We start from the raw sequence: 24,969 nt of genomic DNA, 5'->3' as shown, positions 1-24,969 counted from the left end.
ATAAGAAAATACTTTGAGCTTAGCAACAGCAAATTTACCGTCTTATCCAATCGTCGAGCGGAGTGGTATGATACAGTCGGGCTAACATTGTAACATTTGATTGGCTCGCAGGATTGTCAATCATACTTGATTGTTGGGACATGTAGTTCGATGGTATGTCCTTTGACAGCATTTCGCCTATAGTAAAACTACACGGCCCACAAACCAGCTCGTGTTGCGAGGAGCTGCATGCGCACAGCGAGAGGCGGGGCTGCTATATAAACACGAGCGCCTTCTGCTTGAGTAGCAAACTGGACACTGTAGTGGCAATGAAACGTCGTCTTTGGGTGAACGAGAGACGAGGCAGCAGTGAAACAGTTAACGACAGTTAGCAACAGTGGCTCTGACGAATCCTTTGAGACGTAACAAGTGTTACTATACAGAACTTTTGTTTCTTGAATATCGACATCGCGTGTTTTAATTCTAAGAATCGACTTTCTTTACAAATGGAACTCTGAATCACCTTTAAGAACAGAAACAAATTATTTTTCAAAAAAATAATAATATTTTAAAGTTTTCAAACAAATTCAGGCTGAATGCGGACAGGAAAACCGACCGAGATATGGTAAAGTAAAGTAGCCCATTTACTCAACACCAGGATGACAGAACCAAGCACCGAGCGGACCCATCATCACCTGAAAACTTCAGATACTACATCAGGTAGAAGCGGAACCGTTCTGGAGCATCCCCCTGCCCATGACCGTGCTGCACCAGAGGCTGGCGGCAGGGGGCGACAGAGAGACAAACCGCAGCAGGCGGAAAACGGTGGAAGGGATATCGACACAGACAAGTTGTGGCAAATGCAAGGCGGACAAGGGGAGGTGTGCCCAGCTTTGGTAGCCGGAAACGCGCTCCCAAAGTGCCCAGTGGCGGCTCAGCCTCGCCGGGGGCCAGGGGTTGACGCATCTGGAGAGGGCAATCACGTTGCGCACGGCAACAGCGGAGATGGACCACTAGAAGAGACTTTGAGCCAGGTGCAAGGAGAGAGTGTCACTGGCACGCACATCGACTCGGGCAATGGCACTGACTTGCGTCAGGGCAAGAAGAAGCACAGGCGCCGGGCATCCAAGAAGAAGCGTCGTTGGAAGCCTTATTTCAAACTTTCATGGGAGGAGAAGAAAGCCCTCGACGAGCGAGAGACGGCCCGGGCTTCTCGGGTGAGAGAGGAGATGTTCGCCAAAGGGCTTCCAGTGGCCCCGTACAACACGACCCAGTTTTTGATGGACGAGCACGACCGAGAGGAGCCGGATCTAAACACCGAGGCGGGGGCCAGGCGAATCTCCGGGCCCGGCGGCGGTCGCACAGAGGAGACGGCCAGCGAGGAGGACTTTTACGACGAAGAGGAGGAGGATGACGGCAGCGGCGGCGGAGGGAGCGATGGCATCGGGAGACCGGGGAACGCAGGCGGGGAGTTTCTCCAGAGGGACTTTTCTGAGACTTACGAGAAATACCACGTCGAGAGTCTCCAGAACATGACCAAGCAGGAGCTCGTCCAAGAGTACCTGGAGCTGGAGAAGTGCATGTCCCGCTTGGAGGAGGAGAGGGAGTCGGACTCTGCCCGGGTCAAGGAGCTGGAGAGCGAGCTGGAAAGAGTGAAGGCGCAGAACAGCGAGCTCCTTCTGCAGAATCAGAACCAGAGTGATGGGCGGGGTCACATCGTCACCATGACCGAATAATAAAAAAGGACAAATTCTTACATTTGGAATTCAAATAGGTAAATATGGGACTAAATAAAACTTTTTTTTTCTTTAAAATTGTCATCAGTTTTCTGTAACGTTATTATGTTTGTTATCCGGACAGTTCAGTCCTTCAATTGCAATGCAATACTTGGTAACGTTATATTTCTTTTCTATTTGGACTGTGATGTGTCTATTAAACTTTTTCAAGAAAAGTGTAAATATTGGAGAAAAAAATAAGATTCGTTTTATAAAGAATGTATTTGAGAATACTTTTTGTTGTTTTTCTGGTTCAACTGCGTAAGTATGCTTTGAAATATATTGTCCCATTTTTGAATCAACAAATTGTGTAGGTCAAATTACTGCAGATTGGATCAACTTTAAAATACGTTTTGCATAAATTAGTTCCCGAATTTTAACAATTGTTATAACGTAAGGGCAAATAAATGAAAAATAAATAAAATTGTGTTTTTTCTTTTAATGTATATATTCTTCTGTGGTGATTCAGAAATGTTTAGGCCTTTGGCCAGGGAATGAACTGCAGTAATTCTCAAATTGCATGTTGTATTTTGTGAATACACAGTTAAGCTACTTGTTGGCGAAACCAAGGATGGGCCTCTGGTGGAAGAGGAGGGTGGGATAGTGATGCTCCTTATGAACATTAATGGAAAACTGAACACTGCCAAAGGCTAATTTAGTTTTTTATATATACCTTTATAATTGGCTTTTTTGCCTTTATAAATGTTCAGTATTTGATGAAACATGAATATTATAGACTAGAGGTAATCAGTGAGTGAGAACACCAACAGCTGTTTCAAGATCAAGTTCTCATGTACAGGCAATTTGTGCCTTAGGCGGGCCTAGTCCATTCTGCTGTGCAACCACTAGAGGGCAGTATTTATCTTCCATTTTACATTTGGTACCCTGCCAAATAGCTCATCTACCATTATAACTGGTCTGGCCCTATTCTTGTCGAACTATATTTTGATGAGAATTGACATGTGTATCCCGCTTTTCTCCCAAATCAGCAGTGATGGAATTCCAACAAAGCATACAACCATGTAAAATGATCTTTTTAAACATTCTGTTTATTTACATCTTATAACCTTGCTTTTAAGCACACAGCCAAGAGGAAAATGGGTTCAAGGTGGACAACTTTTTGTTGTCTTTTCCATATTAGTTTTACTCAAAGCAAACTCGAAATGTACACAATACAATGTTACATATTCAGACAGTATGTACAAAAAAAATACAATAACAAAACATTAGGTATGTCATGTTTCAGACAACTGACATTAAGTGTTGCTGATATATTTATATTTTTCCTTTTGATGGAGGTTTCATCTCGTGCAGAGTAAAAGTTCTGAATGCATAGTTCATCATAGGAAACGTAATGCAGATGGATGGTACCAGCCTCTCCGTTGTTTGGTATAACCTACTGCTATCTTAGGGTTGGGCGTGATAGGTGTAATATATTCATAGACTGTGGCTCACTAGGCAAGAAAGCTACCAACATTTCTGGACAAAAGCAGCCGAGAATACTATGCCCCCTCCTTTTGTATATATACTTCACCAGTAACAGCTGTTAAAAGGTGAAAAGAGTACATATCCTTGGTTTTAATGTGCTTTTAACAGCCTCTCTGGCAGACTGTTTAATGTACAAATCTTTGGGTCAGTGCTTAAGATGTATAACAGCAACCACAGGAGAGAGGCTTTAAAGACTGAGCACCTAGGCTGGCTGGGAACAAATAAGGTTAAAAGTAACAACTGAACATTGCACTGCAGACCAAAAAACATTCCAGAAATCAGGCACTTGAAGACAATTCATGAGGTAAGACAAGACTAACTTAGATTGATTTTTTCAATAGTTTATTTGGTCAAATAACCCACTCAGTGGGTGAGGACGAAAATAAGTGACTCTCCCATGACAATGAAAGATGGATTCTTGCACCATAAGATGTTATTGGAGATTGGAAATGAGCTCCATGGCCATTAGGAGAGATGAAAATAGCTTTGCCTTATTTGTGTTTGTTCTGTAATGTACCCTATTCAACTGATGGAGGATTTGTTTGGCCCTGCCCTTATGGGACAGTCAGAACACCATGTTACCCCATGATAAATATGAACACATACAGGAATAATTGAAAATTGATCCTCCTAATTGGCACAATTGCAAGTGTAGAATTACAAGGATGCCACTATGATACAATGCTAATCCTTGAAAGATTGCCAATGTAGCACTTTCCTTGTCACCCATAAATAAAATGAAATGCTTATTCTTGATCATTTTCCTTTCTCGCTAAACTCAATCATAAAAGTGGTCATAGACTAATGCTAAGTCAGGGTAATGTGGCAATGAGTTGCTTCCGATCAGAGACAACATTTGCCATATGGGTGAAGGTACAGTCAACATACCTCTGTTGTTCGATCATTTAAGATAAGTGAGAGATAAGACTACAGTATGTTCGATGAGAGAAAGGATTTCTGCATAGTGCTGAGAATGAAAGAGAAAGGCAATCTAAGGAAATAAGGAACAGGTGTAGTCATATTTAGATTTTATCTTGTTTGCTTTGAACAGGTACACCCAAGAGGTCAAATCACAATAAAAGTACTTATTTTCATACAAAATATATATATCATATATACTGAATATTAAAAAAAAAAGAATATATTAAGGGAAACATTTTCAAGTAACATCTTGAAAGAAATGACTGTGCAATTGTATGCACCTTTGTAAACCATAAAAAAGGAACTGGAAAAGTAAAAACAAATATGATAACATTATATTTATATTTACACAGTTAACTTAACAAGGCTTTGTACAAATGTTACAAAATAACTTGACAAACAAACACCTCGGATCTCAAACACACCAACGCACAGATAAACATTATTAACAAGGAGAGACAACAGCTCGATAGTGTGTGTGCGTGTGTGTGTGTGTGTGTGTGTGTGTGTGTGTGTGTGTGTGTTATTGTTTGGAGCATACATGTCATCATTACAGTGTCTGTGGTCTGGTGTGTAACAGATTAGGAAGACCGATATCTAAAATCAGCTCTTGCTTGAAAGCTCTTAAAATGGATCCTACCTGACCTATAGACGAATCCACGGAGGGGTGCCCTGGGAGCGGCCATATAGCTGCGGTGTACCATTAAGTGCAGCTTTACACCACATCACTGATTAGCTACACCTGGCCTACAGGGCACAGCTCCATGGAATCGTCTGCCGTATACATTTTTGCACCATTCTCTCTGTTTAGATGTACAGCATGTGTCTGAGAGAGAGAGAGAGAGAGCGCGAGTGTGTGTGCGAGTGTGTGTGTGTGTGTGTGTGTGTGTGTGTGTTCTGTCCTGGCTCACTCATGTAGGTATGGACTATGGAGCTATGAAAAAACACATTGCAATGAGGAGCACCATTGTGTAAAAGGACCCTGGGAAGGTTGTTTTTGTTTATTGTGAGTGCCACCTCTCTGGCCACTAGAAGGAATATCCACCATAATTTAATCATTCGTCATTTCAAGCAGCCAGACAGGAAGGAGGGTATAGAGAAGTTCAATTATGACTCAAATGAGAATTCTTGGCTGTAATGTTGACTGCGACGAGGTCTGTCTGTTTCTCTGTCCCATTTCAGTATAATCGCTCAAAAAAGAAAACACACACACATGAAAGAAAACAAAAAGCTTTGGCAACATTGTATTCCCCCTGCCATGCAAATGGAGCTTATTGAGGGGTACGGGGGAAAGACTGCTCTCAGACCTGTCATTTGGTCCACTGTGGCCCAATTCCCACTACACTGCCATCAGTCTTCTGATCTGGAGCCAGTCAGTGGCTATGCCCTAGGCCCCCTCTGAAACAGCAGCTTCAGACTCATGGCACCTCAGCACAGGAGTGGCCAGTCTTATAGATACTGGTGGAATCTAGAGGCAGGTGCGCGGCGTGCAGCAGGAAGCTCCTGGCTCAGGGAGAGTCCTGGGTCAAGCCCCTGGGAGCCGTGAAGCAGCCCCGGTGACTTTGTCTGGTGTCCGGGAGTGAGGGGGAACTCACTGACAGTCAGCGGGAGTCTCTTGTCGGACACCTCAGTAGGGGAGACAACCACGGTGTGTCTGCGCCATGCCCGCCTCTTCCTCCGTGTCTCCGGCGACAGGGGCTTCCTCAGCCCCACTATGCGCAGGTCGTCGGCTGAACCCAGGAGGCGGGCCCGTACCTGGTCTGCCAGGGACCCAAGCCCCTGACCTGTTGGAGTGAAGGAGGCTGCCTCGCCGGGCGGCAGGGCTGGCCGGGGCCGGGACAGACGCATGCTTTCCTGACTGCTGCCGGAAGATGGCTCCGTTCTGGAGGTGTCACGCCTCACCCTCGGCGCACCTTCTGCCCCACCCCCGCCTGCCTCACTCTGGGCCGCCAGCTCCAGCAGGTCCAGGGAGCGAGTCTTGGCCTTCTCTCCCTTCAACTTCTTCCTGGCCAGGGTATCACATTGAATGAGCTTGTGGGAGTTGAAGGAGGGCCGTGAATGCAGCTTGTGAGTCGTGGAGGAAGAAGAGAAGGAGGAGGTTGACGGGGTGGCGGAGCGGGCACCTCCTTCGCTCGTCTCCCCAAGGTCCTGCGTGTGCGCGAGGGGTGCGGGTGGGGCCAGAAGGGCAGTGGGGGACAGGACAGGGGATTTGTAATGCGTGTAGAGGAAGCTGCGCGGTGCAGACGGGGACTGCGGGTTCGGGGACTGCAGGTTCGGGGCCGGGTGTTTTTCAGGTCTCTCCTGGGTGAGGGAACGCGAGGCGAAGCCACTTTCGTTGTCCGTCTCGCTCACTAGTTCACTCTGCTCGTCATCAGCATCATCGCCTCGCCCCTCAGACTTCAGACTCCGCCCCAGCGTAGACAGGGTGGAGTAGCCAGAAACGATGGAACGTGCGTCCTCTGGTGCTCGCCATGGCGGCCCCTTGGCCCCCACCCTCACTTCCTCCTCCTCTTCGTGGAGCATCATGGCCGCCCCACCTCCTTCCTCCTCCTCCTCCTCCTCTTCTACCTCCTCTCGGCACTGCCGGCTGGGAGCCGGCTCGGTCGTCGCCACCTCCGCTTCTACCTCCTCTTCTTCTCTTTCTATGACATCCGCCTCTTCTTCCTCTTCCCCCTCTTCCTCTTCATCCTCATCCTCCTCTCCCTCTGCGTGAGGAGCAGCAGTGTCTCCTCCTGGCGACTCAGGCCCCTCCCCTTCCTCTGCTCCTCCAAGATGGCTGGGTTTGACTGGCTCGTGCTCCGAGTCGTCGTCAGTGCTGCTCCCTAGGAGGCGGGCGTTCTTGCGCTTCCTGCGCTTGCGGCCAGTAACGGCCGACATGATGGAGAGGGTCAGGAAGTCCTTGGCAGTGAGGTCTCGCTTTGACCCCCATGACCCCTGAGAAAGGAACCAGGGACAAAAGCAAGTTCACATTTAGCTGCGTGCCAAGTAACATTTTTGATGATGCTGATACTCCTGACGAATAAGTATAACCATGATAGTAAGAACCTTAACATTCACGTGGAGCTTTAATTTCATTCATTCTATTCTTTAGTTCAGCATGTTATTAGCTACCCGTCCTTACCTTAGACTTAGCTGAGTCACTATTGGTTGAGTCTGTAAGGAGAAATGAGAGAGAGAGAGGTCAAAGATCAGACCAACCATACTGACAAGAGGCAATCAGGGGCAGTGAATGTCCACGGTAGATGGCACAGAGAAAGTTGGTGTGTTAAGCACATTTACAGTTTAGTTCCAAAATGATAAAAAATACCCAAAGAATCATGTTGGTCTTCTTACTCTGTACCATCTGACATACACCCATCCCAGAGCAAAGACTCTGCTCATACAGTACACAGCATAAACACACTGCACAGCGTGCCGAGTCAAAAGGTGATGGTCAAACAAAGTGAATTTGAGGAGCAGGGGGGTTTGAGAAAGCTGTATTAGGGAAAACACGGCAACACACTGATGACATCACTGAAATCACAGATGACTTCGACCAGTGAAGTAAGCGTTGGCGGACAACGGAGAGCCTCAATCAAAGCATACTCTCTTACATACTGTACACACATACATACATACATACCGTACATACATACATACATACAGTACAGTACAACCAACGCAGCGCACACTCTTTCTCTCCGTCTTTCAACATACACAACCGAAATGCCTCACCACATAGAGGCACCAGTTTGAGGAATACACAAAGGGTGAAAGGGCCCACAGAGGATGAGTGGAGCGTTGTGGTAGAACAACAAGACAAGCCACTGTGGAAGGGTCATTGCTCTCCACTCCCAGTGACAGAGTTTACGTACATCAGTGTCAAAGTGCTTCAGCGGCCATCCATTAATAATGCATTCAAAGGCTTTTCACACGGGAAGAGACTAATGCACCTCCAATCATGATGCTTCCTCCACCTCAGAAACAACTTGTAAAAGGTGTCTGTTGCCGAAAATGTGTTGTTGAATGAATGTCACGTCAGCCAACAGGGCTCGACTGTCGGATAGCAGTGGGCTTGTTGTTGAATTATTTTCCACACCTTTCAACCAACTGATGTCCTGACTTCAATCGACTGCCATAGTATGTTTGGTGGAGAGCTACCTTAAGAAACGCAACCTACAACGATATTAGCCTGCTCCTAATCCACTAGTTGCCGGTTCAGGATTGATTTGAACCATTTGGACTGAGGCAGATTCAAAAAATGCCTTGAAGAGAGAGAGATGGGGAGTGACATGCAGCAAAGGTGGTCGGATGGGGAGTCGAACCTGTGACACAGGTTCGAGCAGCCTAGGTTCCTAGACGGCTACACCAGCCATGAGTTTTACTTTTAACAAACTGTCGTTTCCGTTATGGCTATCTTTTATCTCAAAATCCTCTTTCTAAATGAAGTTCATTATTTATTACCTTGTAATAAATTTTTAATGAGAGGCAAGCATTCAGGTAGGTAGAGACTAGTCACACAGTGTCACATAGTGACAAGCTGGCTGGATCCTGTGAAATTGTCACATTTGTGCTCATCTCACACTAATGCAACGTGTACTAGAAATGCATCTATTCACATGCAGAGTGCATTGCGACCCCACTGATCCAAGTGGGTACGCTATGCTGGCGTAGTGTTGCTTCCCATGTTAAAAGCCCATTCGTGGGACTGGGTGACAAAGACCCACCTCCACATGCACTCTTGGAAGGCTTTAGTCAGTTTGACACTGAGGGGGAGACAATGACTTATGGACGTTCATGGGACAGGACAGAGATGCATACCCACACAATCACCATCCATCTTTCTCTCACACATAATACTCCTACTTCATTAAACACTTAAACCCTTTAAACTTCATTAATTTAATTGTATGTCAAATAGCAAGAATAGCCAATCTACAAGCTTACACTGCCTTGTAGATCTGCTATTTCACCTATTTTTGCCAAATGTTCATCCACTTTTACACACTGCCTGCCAATTGTGACATGCCAGAATAGGGATGCTAGGGTTCATGTGGTTAATTTGCCCAACACAATGCACACACTAGTGCACGCACGCACACACACACACACACACACACACACACACACACACACACAAACACGCACACATAGACGCACGTGCGCACGCACGCACACACACACACACACACGCACGCATACGCACATCCAAATCCTACCGCAGTGGCTGCTCCATAGGCTCAGCTGAGAGGGATGCAGAAATGTACAAAGAAAGTGAAAGATGAGCAACAAGGAAGGAAATAAAGGGGAGTCAGCAGAGGAGAGGAGAGAGAAGTATAGGCAAGCTAGTGATTCAATTACATGTCTGGATTATGGTCGCAGTCGGGCAGAAACCTTGTATCTCCATATTTAATGATTTTTTTGTAAATTAATTCACTATTTTGTCGTACAAGAGTGTCGCACAAAAGTAGAGGAAATAGCCAATCTATAAGCTCACAACGTGTCATTATGCAACAACAAGCTCTTTCTGCTAGTTTCAAAAAATTGTGAAAGTTGTTAACCCTTACAGCGATATCATGCACTATATATGCACTATAAAAGCGCAATTGCCATTAATCAACGGAATGGCGGTACGCGTAGTATCAAAAAATAGGCTGAAAGTATTAAGTGTGGGTTTTATAAATGTTGAACCAATGAAAATAATTAACAATGGTTTTTGACTAACTAAGTAAGAACTACATTGGATCGTTTGGAACACAGATTATTTTTTTCAATTTCCTGAAACTTACTGGTTTTGGACATACAAAGTTTCTGCCCAACAGTGACATCATGGTCTTAGCTTTGTGAGCCAGTGAATCCTAAAGGTCTGTTTGGTCAGCGCAGCGACCGGTCGCACACTGTGATTGGCTGGGTGCTCACCTGAAGCCTCCCCAAGCAGAGCAGTCCTGCCGATGTTGGACAGCAGGTGGTCAATGTTGGGGGCAGGCTGCAGGTCCTCCGTGTCGACTGGCGTCTATACGGACAAACACAAGGCCAGTGTCATTTACAACAGGATGCTTGCATTGTGAAATTTAAAAAAAATCAAGTTATTGTCAACATTGTCTACAATTGTGTGGGCGCGCGTGTGTGTGTGTGTGTGTATAATTATGTGTGGTCCTGGTTTGGGGGTCTGAAATTATGGCCACCCTATAGCTCATGAAGTCAACAAAGAACTTTTGTTGTCCAAATAAAAACCACCCTGCTCAGCATAATTCATCATGAAAAACGGCATTGCGTTATCTTTCCTGGAACAACTTTATGACTACAATTACTTTTTAATCTTCATCCCTGAGCATGCACATTGTTTTGTTCTGTTTACACTCTGAAAGGGAGATCGAAAAAGCAATCACCATGAATTTATAAACTGTAATTGCGTGACTACACAATTACACAATACCCATGTTTATGGTGATGAAGTGATGAATTATGTTCACGAAAGCGACAGTACAGCTCTGTGACATATTTTAATCGTTTTGTGGATAACAATGGAGTTCTGTGGCTTCTGGATATGATCTGGTTTTGGATAGATGGTGGAACATACTTGCACACAGAAGACATTTATTTCTCAACTTTCTTTACAGTAGGTTATGTTGACACTGACAGTAAGAAAACATAATTATGCCGTATCATTTTAGGGCAGGCAGCAATCAAGCCAATACAGTGAAAAGCATACAGTTAAATAGTATGTGTGTGTGTTCTTTCGCTTACTAAGTCTAAAATGTTGTGGTTGTCCACACAGGGAAACATGAAGGACTTACTTTTTCATCCTTGTCTAGTTCTTCAGTGAAAAACCAGGTACACTACAGAAATGACAGTAACGTAAAGACAACATTTAATACAAACACAGGGTGCACATTCCTCAAGGACATAAATAACATTGTAAGTGCTTTCTTAATATATTTGTGTGTGTACAGTAGATCTTACATGTTGGATGAGGGTCTCAACTATCTTGTACCGATCAGGCATGTGTGTGACCATGTCTGTCATATTGTCCTCAGATGTCCTCATCAGGGTGGGTCCAAATACCAGGGCCAGGTTACGTGGCTCCATCTGTAGGAAGAGATTATTTAGTATTGATTACTTTTTTTTTTTATAATCCAAAAAGCAGCGCAAATATTTTCTGCATCGAACAAATCAATGTGATTTTTAATACAAATGATAATACCGGTAGATGTAACTTTCCTCTTCTACCCCAAATATGAACTGTGCTGAACGTTTTATCAATGCCAAATGTAACCTGTCTATAAGCATTTTTGTGAACTCAATTTCACTCAATTAAGAATCTGTTGTGGGTGGAAATGCCCTTTCTCCTCAGTTGGTTGACCAATCAATCTCAAATTGAACAAGGCCACGGACCATTGGCATATGCAATTGGATATTTAACTTTTCCCAAATTCAAGCTGTTTACAGTTTTTAAGATATTTGTAAACTCTCACTCAAGACTGCCGTGGATGGAGATTGGGGCAATGACTCAGAGGAGCGGTCAGCAGGTGATCAGCAGGTGTTTCCAACTGTCTTCATGTACAGCAGCCATATTGGCAAGACATTGGGCTGCTTCTTTACTTCCTTCACAGGTGTTACCAATACGGGAACTACCCATAGATCTGAAGTCCCGTTAGTCCGAACATGCACTGCTCCCGTGCTTGCGGTTAGGTTTAGGTTTGCTCCCGTGCTTGCGGTTAGGTTTAGGTTAGGGTTAGAGATAAGGATAGTAATTTCGGAACAATGAACCTTCTGACTAATGACACGGCACCACCAATGATACCGATTACAGTGTTCAATTCTGGCCAAACAGAGTCAGGGTGCTGCTATCGTGCATGTTGGCTCACTGGAAACTCTCTGCTACGGTAAAAGTGGGTCAAATATTTGGCCCAGACGGCCACCACAACCGGCACTAGAGAGAATGCCAGCGGAGAGACAGAGCTGGCTCAATTGTGCAAAGGACTGTATAAAGGACTGATTTAAACACATAGCAAGCAGCACATCCAGCAAGGCTGCAGTGCTACATGCTTGATGCACCAATATGTACGTTGTAGCTTTAATTACAAAACGGTCTTGTGCCTGCAACAACCCACAGTAACACTCAGCATGCCACAGTAACATAACAAGTAATAACAACCATTCCCAGATCTGTTATTTCTGCAATTTTCGAGAAGAAAGTGAAAGTGGCTACTTTGTGTCGATTTTTATAAATATTTAACCAATGAAAAGTATTAGCAGGAGCTTGTGACTAAATAATTACATTGGATCAATGGGAACCTTTTCCATTTCCTGAAAAGGTAACGGTTTTGGACATACTCAACCGATACAATAGTGAATTTGATTGAAAAAGTGATACACAAGGTGTGGAAATAAAGAATAAGTTAAAGGTAAGAAGTAAGAAAGTAAGATTGAACACCTTATTCTTATCTGAGTTGTCGGCTACCGTCTTCAGATGTTCGACCAGAAACTTCAGAGTGTGGTAGTAATGATCTGGGAGGTCACGGATCTATGAAAGACAAACAAGTCTTTAACAATGAGAAACCTGTGGAACCTGTCAGGCGGCCGTTACATTCACATAAACACATGTGCACACAAACACAAACACGCGCACACACACACACACACACACACACACACACACACACACACACACACACACACACACACACGCCCATATTTGACTAGGATGGGACACTATCCTGTTCAAAATTATAATTCTAAGAGTGCACCACATTAATGTGTCTCAATCGCTTTCTGCCTGTGTGATGCATGTCATCCACCTCTCTGCACTGTCTCTTTGAAAATAAACCAGAAATGAAAGAAATACAAATATTAATTCATAACAACTAGAAGGCATAATTACACACCAGTTTCTTCATGGTTTTGAGCCTCTCCGATGCACTGTCCATCCGATTGGCATCTATAAAGTCATTATACTTATCTGTAAAGAACAAAGAGATCATGTAAGCGACGGCTGAATTGTGTTAAGAGTGTAAATCCTTTGCTTTTCTTTGATAACGCTGCACACACCATCAGTAAAGAGGGGTTCTGGTAGTTTGCGGAAAAAGGACTTGAGCAAACTGCTGACCACATTCAGGTCCTGCCATTTCTGTTGACAAGGGAAAGAACAGAGGATAAAGTCAGTGATAGGAATGTCACCCACTTGCACCCAAACATACCGATGTCAGTGTCTCTATTATTACACTCCATTACGTCACCAGCCCTCTACTACAGTATGGGTGAGTCAGCCTCAGTAAATATCGTGTTAGCCTAGCTGGCCTTGTTTACAAGACCCTACGTGTACAGTATGTATGTTGTTGTCTCTCTGTCTCTCTCACCTCTTCGGTGGGGTTGATGTCAACACCCTTGTTGAGCTGATCCTGCAGAGCTGACACCATGGCGTTGTTGCCCGGGACCCTGTAGATACCAGTGTACTCCAGTCCCATCTCCTCCACCAGACCACAGCAGATCTCCACAATCATAGGAATGAACTGGGAGGGGCGGACACGACAGACATGAATCAGACATGGGGGAGACACAGCACCATAAATTAGCACCATAAAACGACAGTATTTTGCTGTCGAAAGTTCATTCATAACAGCCAGGGGGCACAGCAGAGGATGCCATGACTCACCTTGTTATTAGCACCGTGTTGGCAATCCTCCAATCTCACACCAAAAGCCTTAGGCCCCGCCTTCTTAGACTTCTTCATGATGTTGATTCCCCACGGAGACTTTGGGGGGCTGCTCTCATCTGGGGGGAAACAGTCAACAAGTCAAGCCAGGCACACGCTAAAACCATTACAACAAAGAGGCGACTGTCTCTAGGAATACAGTCAAACAGTAACACACGTACCTTTTCCCTCAGACTTGGGTGAGCGTGGCGTCGCGGCAGCATTCTCCATCTTGGCCAGCAGGAAGGGAGGCTTCAACCGGGACGCCCTGGGAGACGAGTCAGGCTTGTTGCCCGTCGGACTGCAGGGGCAGACATACATCCGAGTTAAATACACAACGCCAGCGGTGACACACATCTAGGAAGTGTCAACAGTAGCTGCATTAAATGTAATAAAAGCTGAAGTTAAGATTGGCACCTCTGTTTTCTGTAGTCGTTCAGTTTCTTACTAATCAGTGCCTGCCTGGAGAAGCCAAGCTCCTGCAACAAACACACAAACATCTGCATCATAACATGTCACATTTTTCATCAACCACTTAAACCCTATTTTATACTTCAGTTATTGGAAATCTCTATAGCCAATCTCGTTTACTGCCAAAGTATTTTATGTGTTTTTTCCCCAATGGCTTTCCCAGCAAAAGACACTTTTTACATCATTTTTTATATTTATTAATTCAGTTTGAGATCTAACAGCGTCTCCGTCGCTAGGTAACGCTCGGCTCGGATGTGGTCCGTAAATGAAATGATTCCCCCTAGTCCGCTGTCATGTTAACTGTAATCTTAAAGACTGAGGTGTTTGATCAGAATGGCAGTAAATTCACATCGAATCGAAAAAAGGGTTAATGTAGTTAAACAATATGCATTACACGAAGGACTTCAGAAAAATATCTGAAATGTGACAGGAAATGCCGTGTCCACAGACCTCGTTGTCTGTCTTGCTGTTCTCTCTGATGACTTCGATCCAGTCCAGCATGTCCTTCCGGTCCTCCCCCTGCAGCAGGTACTCACAGAAGTCCTGGGTGGTCAGGCGCAGTGCATGTTTACGCTTGGTCTCACTGTACGCGATGTCCACCAGGCAGCCGCGGATGCTGATTGGCTGTTCGTCCTCAGCCCCGCTGCCTAAGATGGCCCCGCGAAGGACGGCCTCTCGTTTGTCCTTGTAGAGGAACAGCTGATGCGACCGCAGCACGGAGAAGACGCGCTTCCATGGACGCATGCCGCTGCCCACCTTCTGTGACAACAAAAAAAGGGAATCAACGTTTATTTATTACGTCGTTTTAGATGTTTGAATGTCCGAAAGGACATTTTGCACGATAAAATGAAATGCAAATATGCAATCCACTTCACACAGCATGAAATGGCACATTACATACAGGAAATAAAAGTTGTTTAATAGGCTAAATGCAAAGCAAAGAAAAAGGTGTTTTAAGCTTTTATTAAAAGATATCCAGTGATTCCGCTATAGTCTCAGTTCAACTGGAAGGCTGGTTCACAGTCTGGTGGTGCCATGAGAGCTAAAAGCAGAATCACCATGGTTCTTAGTTGTGACTCTAGAAATAGTGAGTCAGTGGCTGGAACATATCCGTTAAAATGTCATACTCTGCCTGGGGATAATCCATGAAAATTCTAAAAACGACAAAGAGAACTAAAGAGGGGCCATAGTAACATCATTAAACTTCACAGTCGCATTTCTTTTAATCTTCCCACCTTGCCCTTTTCTGTGAGGATTTGCTTGTAGTGCAGCCACCCCTCTCGCCGTACGTCGCTGTAGGTGATGCTGCCCAGCTCCGAGGTGGAGTGGCGTTTGGATCGCACCTCCTCTGCTGTCCCAAGGTTGTCCAGAGACTGCAACACAGGCCACGGTATCAGGATATAAAGTTCACAATTAACATTCAGATATACTTTTCGAATATATACTGTATAATAGACACATCGAACATGAAGGTATGCTTGTGAAAGAAAAATGAATGTACCCCATCTGTGAAGAAGCTCTTCACCCTCTTTGGTAGCCTCCTGTAGAGGATGACAGCAACGGTGTTGATCAATTGTTGTGCCTTATGTTATGTTCCAACATTTAGGTACACAGCAGTAGTAGACGGACAATGTAAAACAATAACATCAAAGTTGGCCTAAATAAAACAATACATGAACAAACGTCATTAAAAGAGGCCAGTGTCTTGGACCCGGTGTACTCACGAGAAGACACGTCCCTCTTCTCTAAAGCTGTTGAGTCCCTCGTCACATGACTTGGAGCGCTCCGTGGTGATGGCTAGAAGATAGGAGGAACGTCGACTGGATTTAATACTGCCTGCTCAGCGAGAGATGAATGAGCGTAGAGAGATGCAGAGAGAGAGAGAGAGAGAGAGAGAGAGAGAGAGAGAGAGAGAGGACAGCGAAATGGAGAGAGAAGAGAATAAAACAGAAAAAGAAAGACAGAAAGAAAGAAAGAGCAAAAGAATGTTGAAGTAATGCCAATCACGAGAATGAATCTGTGTTGGATTAAGAGAGGGGTTAGTGGGGAGGAGGAAGTTGGCAAAGGGGTGAGGTGGTCTGGATGGAGGGTGGAGAGATAGACTGGCTGTGTGGGATGTATCTAATCATTGTTGGTCACTTGGGCACAGCCACTGGCATGCAGGTGCACGGAATCTCAAAGGTCAGACAACCGCATGCATTTTAGGGATCCGCCTGAGACTGTTGGGCCGCCATGACATGCACTGGCAAGAAGTGACTGCTATCACGATGACAAAAGCATGCACAATCTGATCCTCATTGTACTACTACTAAATATCCTTTACGTCAGGCATGCAAGTTAGAGGCTCAAAGAGAGGCATAAACCTGAATGAAATAAAGACAAAGTCCGGGAATCCATATTATGACTTGTTGTTAAGAACCTATCACACCATCATCGTAGATCAAATAGCCTGACATTCCCGTCATGCACAATTCCCCCTCACTGAAGGGCGAAGAGAGGGAGGAGCTTTGTCACAGGTAAACGCCACAGATCAGATGTCCTTCCTGGTATAACGGCATGCAGTGAGAGAGAGAGAGAGAACGGAGGCTGACCGGCCCCGAGTGAGGAGGGCGGGGTCACTCACTGCAGTCGTGTGAGAAGACCCTTGTGTGGGGGAAGGTGAAGGTAGGGGAGGCAGGGCTGGTGACCACTGCGGGCGCCGAGCTCATGCCACTGGACACCACGGAGGACGCGGGTACGTGGCGAGCACGCAGGTCAGCGCCGGGGCTAGTCGGCTCATCTGTTAAGGGAAGGGGGCGGAGGGACGGAGGGGTTAAACAGGAGAGGAAAGGCAAAAGGGTAATGGAGGACAGGTGTGGGTGTTAGAAAGTTTACGCCAGATTCATACTTGGGTGCACATCATGTTACGCAACCAAAAAAGAAAGCTGATCGACAAGCTCACGGTATGTTGTGAGCTTGTAGATCTGCTCTTTTTGGTGCACGACACCGATCGGCAACCAAGTATAAATCAGGTGTTAAGAGGTATAGTCATAGAGAGGAAGAGGACGGTATTGGAAAGAGTAGGAGAGCTAACCCTAATTGATTCTTTATCACAAGAAAGTTGCTCGCCGAAATTAATAGATTTTCAGTGAGCAACACCATCCTGGGACTAGGTATAAATTAGGCTTTAGATGAAGGAGGAGGATTACATGGAAAAGGGCTGACAAGGAACGGCTGGAACCACGTCTTGAGCTTCAGAGATTTCATAATCTCCTGAGAAGAATAAGACGATGCGTCCACCGCACCTTCCCATTTCTTTGGTCAGATGATCCATAAAGTTCATACACATATGTCTGGCAACCCACATTTATGGGCACACATACTGTACAGTGTACACACGGTCATAAAACTTCATACGTAATTATTTTATCTCAAGCACCAGAGTGGGAAGTACATAGATGATGCAGCCAGCAAACACAAGCATCAGCAGTCATTTGCAAACCCACTGAAAACATGATGAGCTGCGTGTAGCCGACTTTGGGAAATGGAAAAACCCAAACAAAAATCTGCCAAGCTTACAAATCACATATCGTAATATGAAAGATATTCTTCAAAGAATGTAGTACCTGCATCTCCTGTCGCCATAAGCAGTCTTTGAATGAGAACAAAGGGAGATTTGTGACAGGTTTCAGTTCTTTATAAAAATGTGTGATGTGCAATTTGGGAGGACGTGTAAAAGCAGTTGATCCTCCAACAAGAATAATTGATATTTGTGATATAGTACAAAATACTATATTGCATTTTCCACATTCTGAACAAAGTGTGTTCACTTTGTCGTACTAAGACATACAAAGGCTGATAATCTATACTGATGTTCCATCCGTGTCAACTGAAGTAGAGGGATATGAAAGGAAACTGCTTGCACAGTGCACACAAGCCTACTTCCTGACTGACAGCGAGGATTAGAGACCAGTGCGATATCGGCACATAGAGCGAGGAGAAGCAGGATCTGCTGGTGACATTTTAAGCAGCTGCTTGTCAGAACGCTGCAGCCGGGAGGCCCTTGGCTTGTTCTGTCACTGAACAACAGAGGGCAGCAGAGCGTCACTCTCTGTAGACAGAGCTCACTCTTTATGAGGCTCCAGGCAGGGATTATGGGCTGGCTCACTCAATTCCAAAGCTTTCCCCGCAGACTGTCAGTGCACTGTAAGTATGCTGAATGAAAATTCACATTACATTATGGTGTGTTATTTCATTGTGCCGTTTTCATTCCAGTTCGGGTTGATTTTGTTCATTATTTTCCTTCTCTCATCATCGTGCAAAGCCTAGTGCGTACCTCCCTCCGCCCGTAACGTATGCATTGTCCAATAGACGCCATGATGTATCCCTTTGCATTCCAACTTCTCCATTCTCCACACCTGCCTCTCTGGCTTTCCTCCACCTCCCACCCTGTCTTTCTGCTTCATGCTACCGTCTCTTGTGTATGTGTGTGTGTGTGTGTGTGTGTGTGTGTGTGACACACACACACACTGTGTGTGTGTGCGTGCGTGCATACTAGTGTGATATGCCCCATCCAGAAAGAGTAGGAGAGGAGGCATATGCAGGAAACATTCCCAATCTGGGATGTGAAATCTGCCTGTTTACAGCGGGGCCCAGAAATAGCCGAGCTGCGGGTTTAACAAAGGCCATCATTAAGCGTGAGCTCACAGCCACGAGACACAGACATAGGAGAGAGCTATATACTACAGTGGGCTGTTATTCACTTCCCCTTCACTATATCAGATGCCATGACATCACTGGTCAGAGAGAGAGAGAGAGAGAGAGAGATACACAAGGCTAAAACAAGACTAGAGTGGAAGAGAGACCTGGACAGACAGACAGATGTCTCTGAGAACATACAGTGGGCCTTGGCGATGGTCTTGCTGACTGTGCCTGTTGTGTGGCGGGTCCAGCTAGTAAAGACAGTAGTGGACACCCCCACTCCAATTCCCACAGGAGCACAATAGTGGCATTGAGGGGGGAAAGCAGTGCACACTGCCATGCCTGAGGCTGGTTGGCTGGATGGGGAAAGACTAGAGTTGAGCGTAAAGGGAGATTCATACCGGAAATAGCCGATTTGGAAGCTCACAAAACGTCACAGAAGAACTTGTAGATCGGCTATTTGGGATGTGCGGCACGGCATTCAACTAATTATAAGTCAGGCATAAGGATCCCTAGTGTTCTCCCCCCAAAATGTTGACCAAAGTCTCCTGGGTAAGCTGCAAGTTTGATTCGCACTGAAGGAAAATGAGGGGGTACAGGAAGGATTCCATGCAGTGCAAAGGAAAGGAAAAAATATTTGATCTGTTGCCTGCATGCTCAAGCGCCCTCATATGTGCTCTGGCTCTAACTAAATAATTGATCACAGAGGGAGGGGGCTGTTGTAAATACAAAGCAAATATCATTTTGAATATCTAAAGAGAACAAGAAATCATGTCCATCAAATACGGGCTTGTGTTTTTTTCTGTACTGTCATACAGTACCCACCCCCCCGCCGAGAACAGGCCCAGATCATATCAGGAACTTCGTCAGAGAGATAAGGAGAGGAAGAGTCTATGGGGAGAAGCTAGCCTAGTTTCAATATGTGGCCATTAAACGTGTCCCAGCCTGTCGCTCTGACTGCCTAGTTTCTGTTAATTCAGTGAAGGTACGCAAGAATGTTGGTGTGCCGATACGTTGAATTCTCTCTTCACTTGCCTTTCTCACTTTGTCTTCCATGTTATGTGGCACGCACAGCACCAACAGCTCATTTGTATAAAAGGCAAATTTATACTTTGTCTTTGACTGTGTCGCACGTTCATTGTCACTGTCATTTTCATCGAGCCACGCGGTGGTACGACAAAGTATAAATTAAGCTTATATCTATCTATTCTACGTGATCATTTCAAGATGTGCCGACGCTGCCATGTCAGCTGATTGGAATCAGCAGGGCATACAGTACAGTTGACCACTGGAACATTATATTATCCTTCCAGACTGACTGGCTGTCTTTAGCTTTGGTTTGACTGGGAGTAACGAACGACTGCTGTCCATACCGAGTTTAGTGACTGGCCGCTGTGAAGATTCTTCTTCTACCTTCGCAGAATGTTGTGAGAGGAACAAGCTGAGACACGACGACGTTTACCTCCTGCCGACACCAACATGAACAGCACTGCATACTGTACATACTGTTACAGAAAGGCTCACATCCATGGCCGATTACACACGCTTTGTGTACAAAAAGGTGATCAGATTGGCCTAGGTCATATCATAGCAAGATCAGGGTCAAAGCCACGGCTGTGCCTCCTGCCATTAGGATTCGGTTCATTGTTTGTCAATTTAATTCTGATTTAATTGAATCCCTTAGCTGACAGATTTGGTGAAATTAAGAAAATGAGTAATTGTTATTGACAGCAATTATGTTCAAATCCAATAACGTTCTATCTACTAGTTCTAATCAAGTATGCAACGTGACGTGTGTGCAATGCGCACCACACACACGCACACGCACACGCACACACACACACACACACACACACACACACACACACACACACACACACACACACACACACACACACACACACACACACACACACACACACACACACACCTCATCTAATTTCCTGGGTAAGAGAGTCATCTGGAGAGTCGGTAGGCGGATCAGTGAATTCCCAGATAAAATACAATCAAACAACACAATCACTTGACTGTGGGAAGTACTGGCATTACCAAACACTCTATATCCAGACAGATGACACACAGCGATACAGACACAGAGGAAATGAAGGGCAGTCGGTCTCCTCATTCAAGATTCTCATAATAGGCTCTGTGCATAACTGTAGTTCTGGGTTTCCAGAAGGTGGCATTATACCATGTTCTTCTTCCAGTTCATTTACCCATAGGCTCTGTTTGATTGGCTCAGCAGCAATCAATCAAACGAGCCAATCTAAATCAGCCAATCAAATCACCAGGAAACGGGAATACCGCCTTCTGGAAACCTTGGACTACAGTTATGCACACAGAGCCTGTAGCTTTGCTTTTTTCCTATCCTACATGCATCAGAAATAGATTGCATTAAAGATCACGGAGAATCAAATCTGACAGCTTGGGGTTTTTGAAGAAGGATTCAAGTGTGGACGGAGGAGGCATGTGAACAAGGGAATCTTTGAAGCTTCACGCTTACCTATGAAGGGTATGGATGCTAGCGAGTCATCCTCTGTGGATAAAGGGGCTAGGTTTCCGTTTGGTTTACGCAAAGCACCGTCTCCCGTGGACTGAAGGACCTGTGCAGAGTCCTGGGGGTCCGAGGAAAACACAGGAGGATCTAGGTCGTCCACAGCCAGCGCGTAGTGGGGGTGGCGCAGGCCATGGACATTCCTCCGCCCCGTGGGAGGCTTCTGTCTCAGGACCACCTCCTGAGTCTGTGCTGCCACCGCTGCCACCACCTCCGATGGTCCCTCACCTGCACCTCTTTCCCTCTCGTGGTTGGTGGGCCTGTACGCTCTGTCCTGGGGTTCAGGCGTGACAGAGGTCAGGGGGGAGGCGCTAGAGGTGTTGAGGGGGGCAGGCTCTGGCGGACTGGTCTTAGGGGTCAGGTTCCAGTTGAGGTGTGGGCCAGAATAGGAAGGGTCCCTGAAAGACTGGGCCTGCTGCATGATGCGGCCCGTCTTGCGATAGAACGAGGGGCTGTAGCTGCGGTAGCCGACTGGCTGGTCGTCCATGCTCTGCCCGGTGGGCAGACGCCTGCTCTGAGAGGTGGGCTGTTGGGGAGGGGGCTGTGTGTAGGAGGGCTGGGGGTGGGGCTTATGATGGGACTGCGTGTGTCGGGACACGGGGGGCGCCTGCGCTACGCCATAGTGGCTGCCCTGCCAGTGGTAAGCTTCGGTCCTGGGGGGCGGCTGAGGGGCCTGCTGGAGCCAGGCTTGCCTGTCAAAGGGGGGCGAGGCAAGCCCAGCTGGCGTCCGCTCCAGCGCCTCCAGCGACCGTCCGTAGAGGTCGTACTGAGCCAGCAGGTTCTCCGAGCGCGTTCGGGCGTAGCCGGAGGCCGGGTGGCCTCTGGCCTGATCGCCGTCCCATTCCCCGTAGGTCCAATATGGGTCTCCGTGAGGCCTGGCTTGCGACTGCTGCTGCAGTAGCAGCAGAGTGTCCTGGGAGGCGCTGTGTGGGAAGCCGCCCGCGGAGCGCTGCTGGTGCCTCCTCATCTCGCTGAGCCGGTCCTGAGAGTAGCTGCGGTGGCGCGTCTGCATGCTGTTGCGTCCTGGCCGCTCGGGTATCTGGCTGTAGTACCAATCGGAGAGGGCCTGCTGGCAGTGCTCGCCGCGGCTGTGGCCGAACTGAGGCAGGGGCGGGCTGGTCCAGGCCTGGCTCGACTTCCGTGGCTGAACCTGGGCAGAGCTGGCAGTGTTGTGGTTGGGGTAGTGGACCTGGAGCGGGCTGGACAGGGGTCCCCCCGAGGAGGAAGAGGAGGAGTAGGAGCGACCCCTGGTCTGGCCCTGAGGCTGCTGGCTGGTCATTCCATATTGAATCTCCTCTGTGCGGTGGGCGGGGCTACTGTGACCCACACCCCCGGGCTCCCCTGCCCGCCCCTCCTGCCAGCTGGCCGGGCTGCCCACGGTGGACCGGTTGTCCAGGGGCGACGAGGGGCTGGAGGACCCTGGCCAGCGACTCCAGTTGTCCAGCTGGTTCTGGCCCATGGGGACAGAGGAGGGGGCTCCAGCGGGGGGCTGGGGTTTGTTCCGTGGATAGCAGAGGGGAGGCGGCACTGGGAGGTTCTGGGCTCCCCCTGCGTAAGGCTCGTTGCCCTTTAGGTAGGCATCCTGGGAGTATGCCTGGGGGACACAAGACGGAGAGAGATGTGAGACATTGGCATGATGACATTGAAGGAAGAAAATTGTGAATGAACGTGGAGGGAGAGTTCAGTAAAGTTTAGGTTCAGTCTGGCGGTGGTGGCTCAGGGGTAGAGTGGCTGGACGGTAACCGCAAGGTTGCCAGTTCAAACCCGGGCTCCCCCAGAGTTAGTGTCCAAGTAGCCTCGGTACCAGGCTTTCATTTTTGTTGGTGCAAAAATGTAAAGCCTGGAGGAACGCATTGGCCGCTCTGGTCTAAAAGTGGGAGTCAACCCTTCCGGGTGGGCGTCGCTCCAAATGATGTGACGTAGCGCTGCACTAGGGGGGAGAGGAGGGGCCGGGGGTGATGGACAGATCGATGAGATCCAATCAGGGCGTGCGCAAAACTGAGCCGCGACCCGCCCCTCTAGACCAGAAACCTAACACGTTAGCTCAGGCTAGTGTCCAAGTGTCCTTGAGCAAGACACTGAACCCCTAATTGCTCCTGATGTGCTTGTTGGTGCCTTGCATGGTTTCCGCTGCCCTCGGTGTATGAATGTGTGAATGTAATGCACAATCTATGTAAAGCGCCTTGGATAAAGGCGCTATATAAATGCACCATTAAGAACAGACCCCAGCTAGACCAGGGGTGCTTGAGGGGGCTCCATGGGGTCCCCAGCTAATTGAATTAATATAACAAGCTCAAAATGCATGACCGTGCAACGCACACGTTGTGAGCTCAAAAGTTGTGAAAGGTTTGGAACAATTTGGGGGTCCTTGACATGAAAATGTTTGAGAACCACTGAGCTAGATCAACAACAACAACACAGGCCCAAACCATAAGACTAGAACAGCTTCACACACTACAGAACAATACACAACATGCCTTACAATGGAATTGTCTCCCTCAGCCCAGCCGCTATGCCACAGTTTGTCTCTAGGGCCTCTGCTCCCAAAACAAACAGCTTACTAGCAAACTTTACATGAATAAGCAACTGCCTTAAATGAAAGCCACAGCACAACACGACACCCAGCTGTAGGAGCTATGCTGTACAGTATGTCCACTGCATTGCCCTACATACAAACATACATATCAGCTTGACACTATAAACATGACCTATTATGGCATTAACTAGCACATGATTTACAAATTGCTTTACGCAATGCGTATACTAATCAAGAAAGGCCATCTACAGTCTCACACACCAACTACGACTTAAAATCCCATAGTCCATGAATACATAAAGTAGCTAGCTAACAATTATTTAGCATCACCATGAATACGTAAACTAATAAATACACAAAACAACTTGAGACCAGATCTAGAGAAGGATCCGTGATTTACCACAAGTGATCTAGTCTGTCCAATAGAATCGGGAAGCCTGAGCAATACATTTGTATAGCCACAAACAGAACAGACACAGAGGAACAGGGAGAGAGCAGGACAGTAGAGCAGGTCTCCTCAAAAACATTGTTCACCTTCCAACACTCCAGGCTGTGGTGGTCCAGCACTGTCGCTTGCTCCCCTCTCTCCCTCTCCCTCTCCCTCATGTACACTTGGTCTCCTGCTGCGTTCGTCTCTTTCTTTTCTCCGGTCCTTGCTATCTCGTCGAACCTCTTCTTTTTGTTTTTCTCTCTCTCTGTCTCTTCTCCAACCCTCCCAAACTCCTTCTGCCCTACCCTCCCTCCTCTCTCTCTCTCTCTCTCTCTCTCTCTCTCTCCCTGTGGAAGGGCGGGTGGAAGGAGGCGTAGCACTGATGATGTCATGCTTGGAATGCAGCAGATACAGGCGTAGCGGTTAAGGGGAGGACTTTGGGTATGGGAGGAGGAAGAGGTG

General features: G+C 46.7%; 2 protein-coding genes across 10 annotated transcripts in view; one reads left to right on the top strand and one right to left on the bottom strand.

Moving 5' to 3' along the window:
• Positions 1 to 284: 284 nt before the first annotated feature.
• On the top strand, positions 285 to 2,200 carry hexim1 (HEXIM P-TEFb complex subunit 1). The gene has a single exon (XM_083779401.1). The coding sequence runs from the start codon at positions 639 to 641 to the stop codon at positions 1,713 to 1,715; it is 1,077 nt and encodes a 358-aa protein (XP_083635527.1). The 5' UTR covers positions 285 to 638; the 3' UTR covers positions 1,716 to 2,200.
• Positions 2,201 to 3,567: 1,367 nt separating this feature from the next.
• arhgap23a (Rho GTPase activating protein 23a) overlaps positions 3,568 to 24,969 on the bottom strand; it is an 85,604-nt gene continuing 64,202 nt past the window's right edge. For 5 of the 9 annotated variants that reach the window (XM_083780324.1, XM_083780325.1, XM_083780323.1 and 2 more), the window contains exons 7-24: positions 21,491 to 23,135; positions 16,931 to 17,086; positions 16,032 to 16,143; positions 15,809 to 15,848; positions 15,543 to 15,680; positions 14,758 to 15,066; positions 14,254 to 14,315; positions 14,019 to 14,137; positions 13,798 to 13,916; positions 13,502 to 13,654; positions 13,194 to 13,272; positions 13,031 to 13,104; positions 12,580 to 12,669; positions 11,106 to 11,231; positions 10,940 to 10,981; positions 10,062 to 10,155; positions 7,285 to 7,316; positions 3,568 to 7,097 (exon numbers count right to left, since the gene is read on the bottom strand). In XM_083780324.1, the coding sequence (XP_083636450.1) occupies positions 5,613 to 7,097; positions 7,285 to 7,316; positions 10,062 to 10,155; positions 10,940 to 10,981; positions 11,106 to 11,231; positions 12,580 to 12,669; positions 13,031 to 13,104; positions 13,194 to 13,272; positions 13,502 to 13,654; positions 13,798 to 13,916; positions 14,019 to 14,137; positions 14,254 to 14,315; positions 14,758 to 15,066; positions 15,543 to 15,680; positions 15,809 to 15,848; positions 16,032 to 16,143; positions 16,931 to 17,086; positions 21,491 to 23,135 (4,875 nt within the window). In that variant the 3' untranslated portion in view covers positions 3,568 to 5,612. Of the gene's footprint in view, positions 7,098 to 7,284; positions 7,317 to 10,061; positions 10,156 to 10,939; positions 10,982 to 11,105; positions 11,232 to 12,579; positions 12,670 to 13,030; positions 13,105 to 13,193; positions 13,273 to 13,501; positions 13,655 to 13,797; positions 13,917 to 14,018; positions 14,138 to 14,253; positions 14,316 to 14,757; positions 15,067 to 15,542; positions 15,681 to 15,808; positions 15,849 to 16,031; positions 16,144 to 16,930; positions 17,087 to 21,490; positions 23,136 to 24,611; positions 24,789 to 24,969 lie in introns of those variants that run through there. The other 4 variants (XM_083780326.1, XM_083780320.1, XM_083780321.1 and 1 more) reach the window with 4 other exon arrangements.

The sequence above is a fragment of the Protomyctophum parallelum genome, assembly GCF_964188405.1.
Source record: "Protomyctophum parallelum genome assembly, chromosome: 13".
NCBI lineage: Eukaryota > Metazoa > Chordata > Actinopteri > Myctophiformes > Myctophidae > Protomyctophum > Protomyctophum parallelum.
This window is presented reverse-complemented; position numbering and strand designations above follow the sequence as displayed.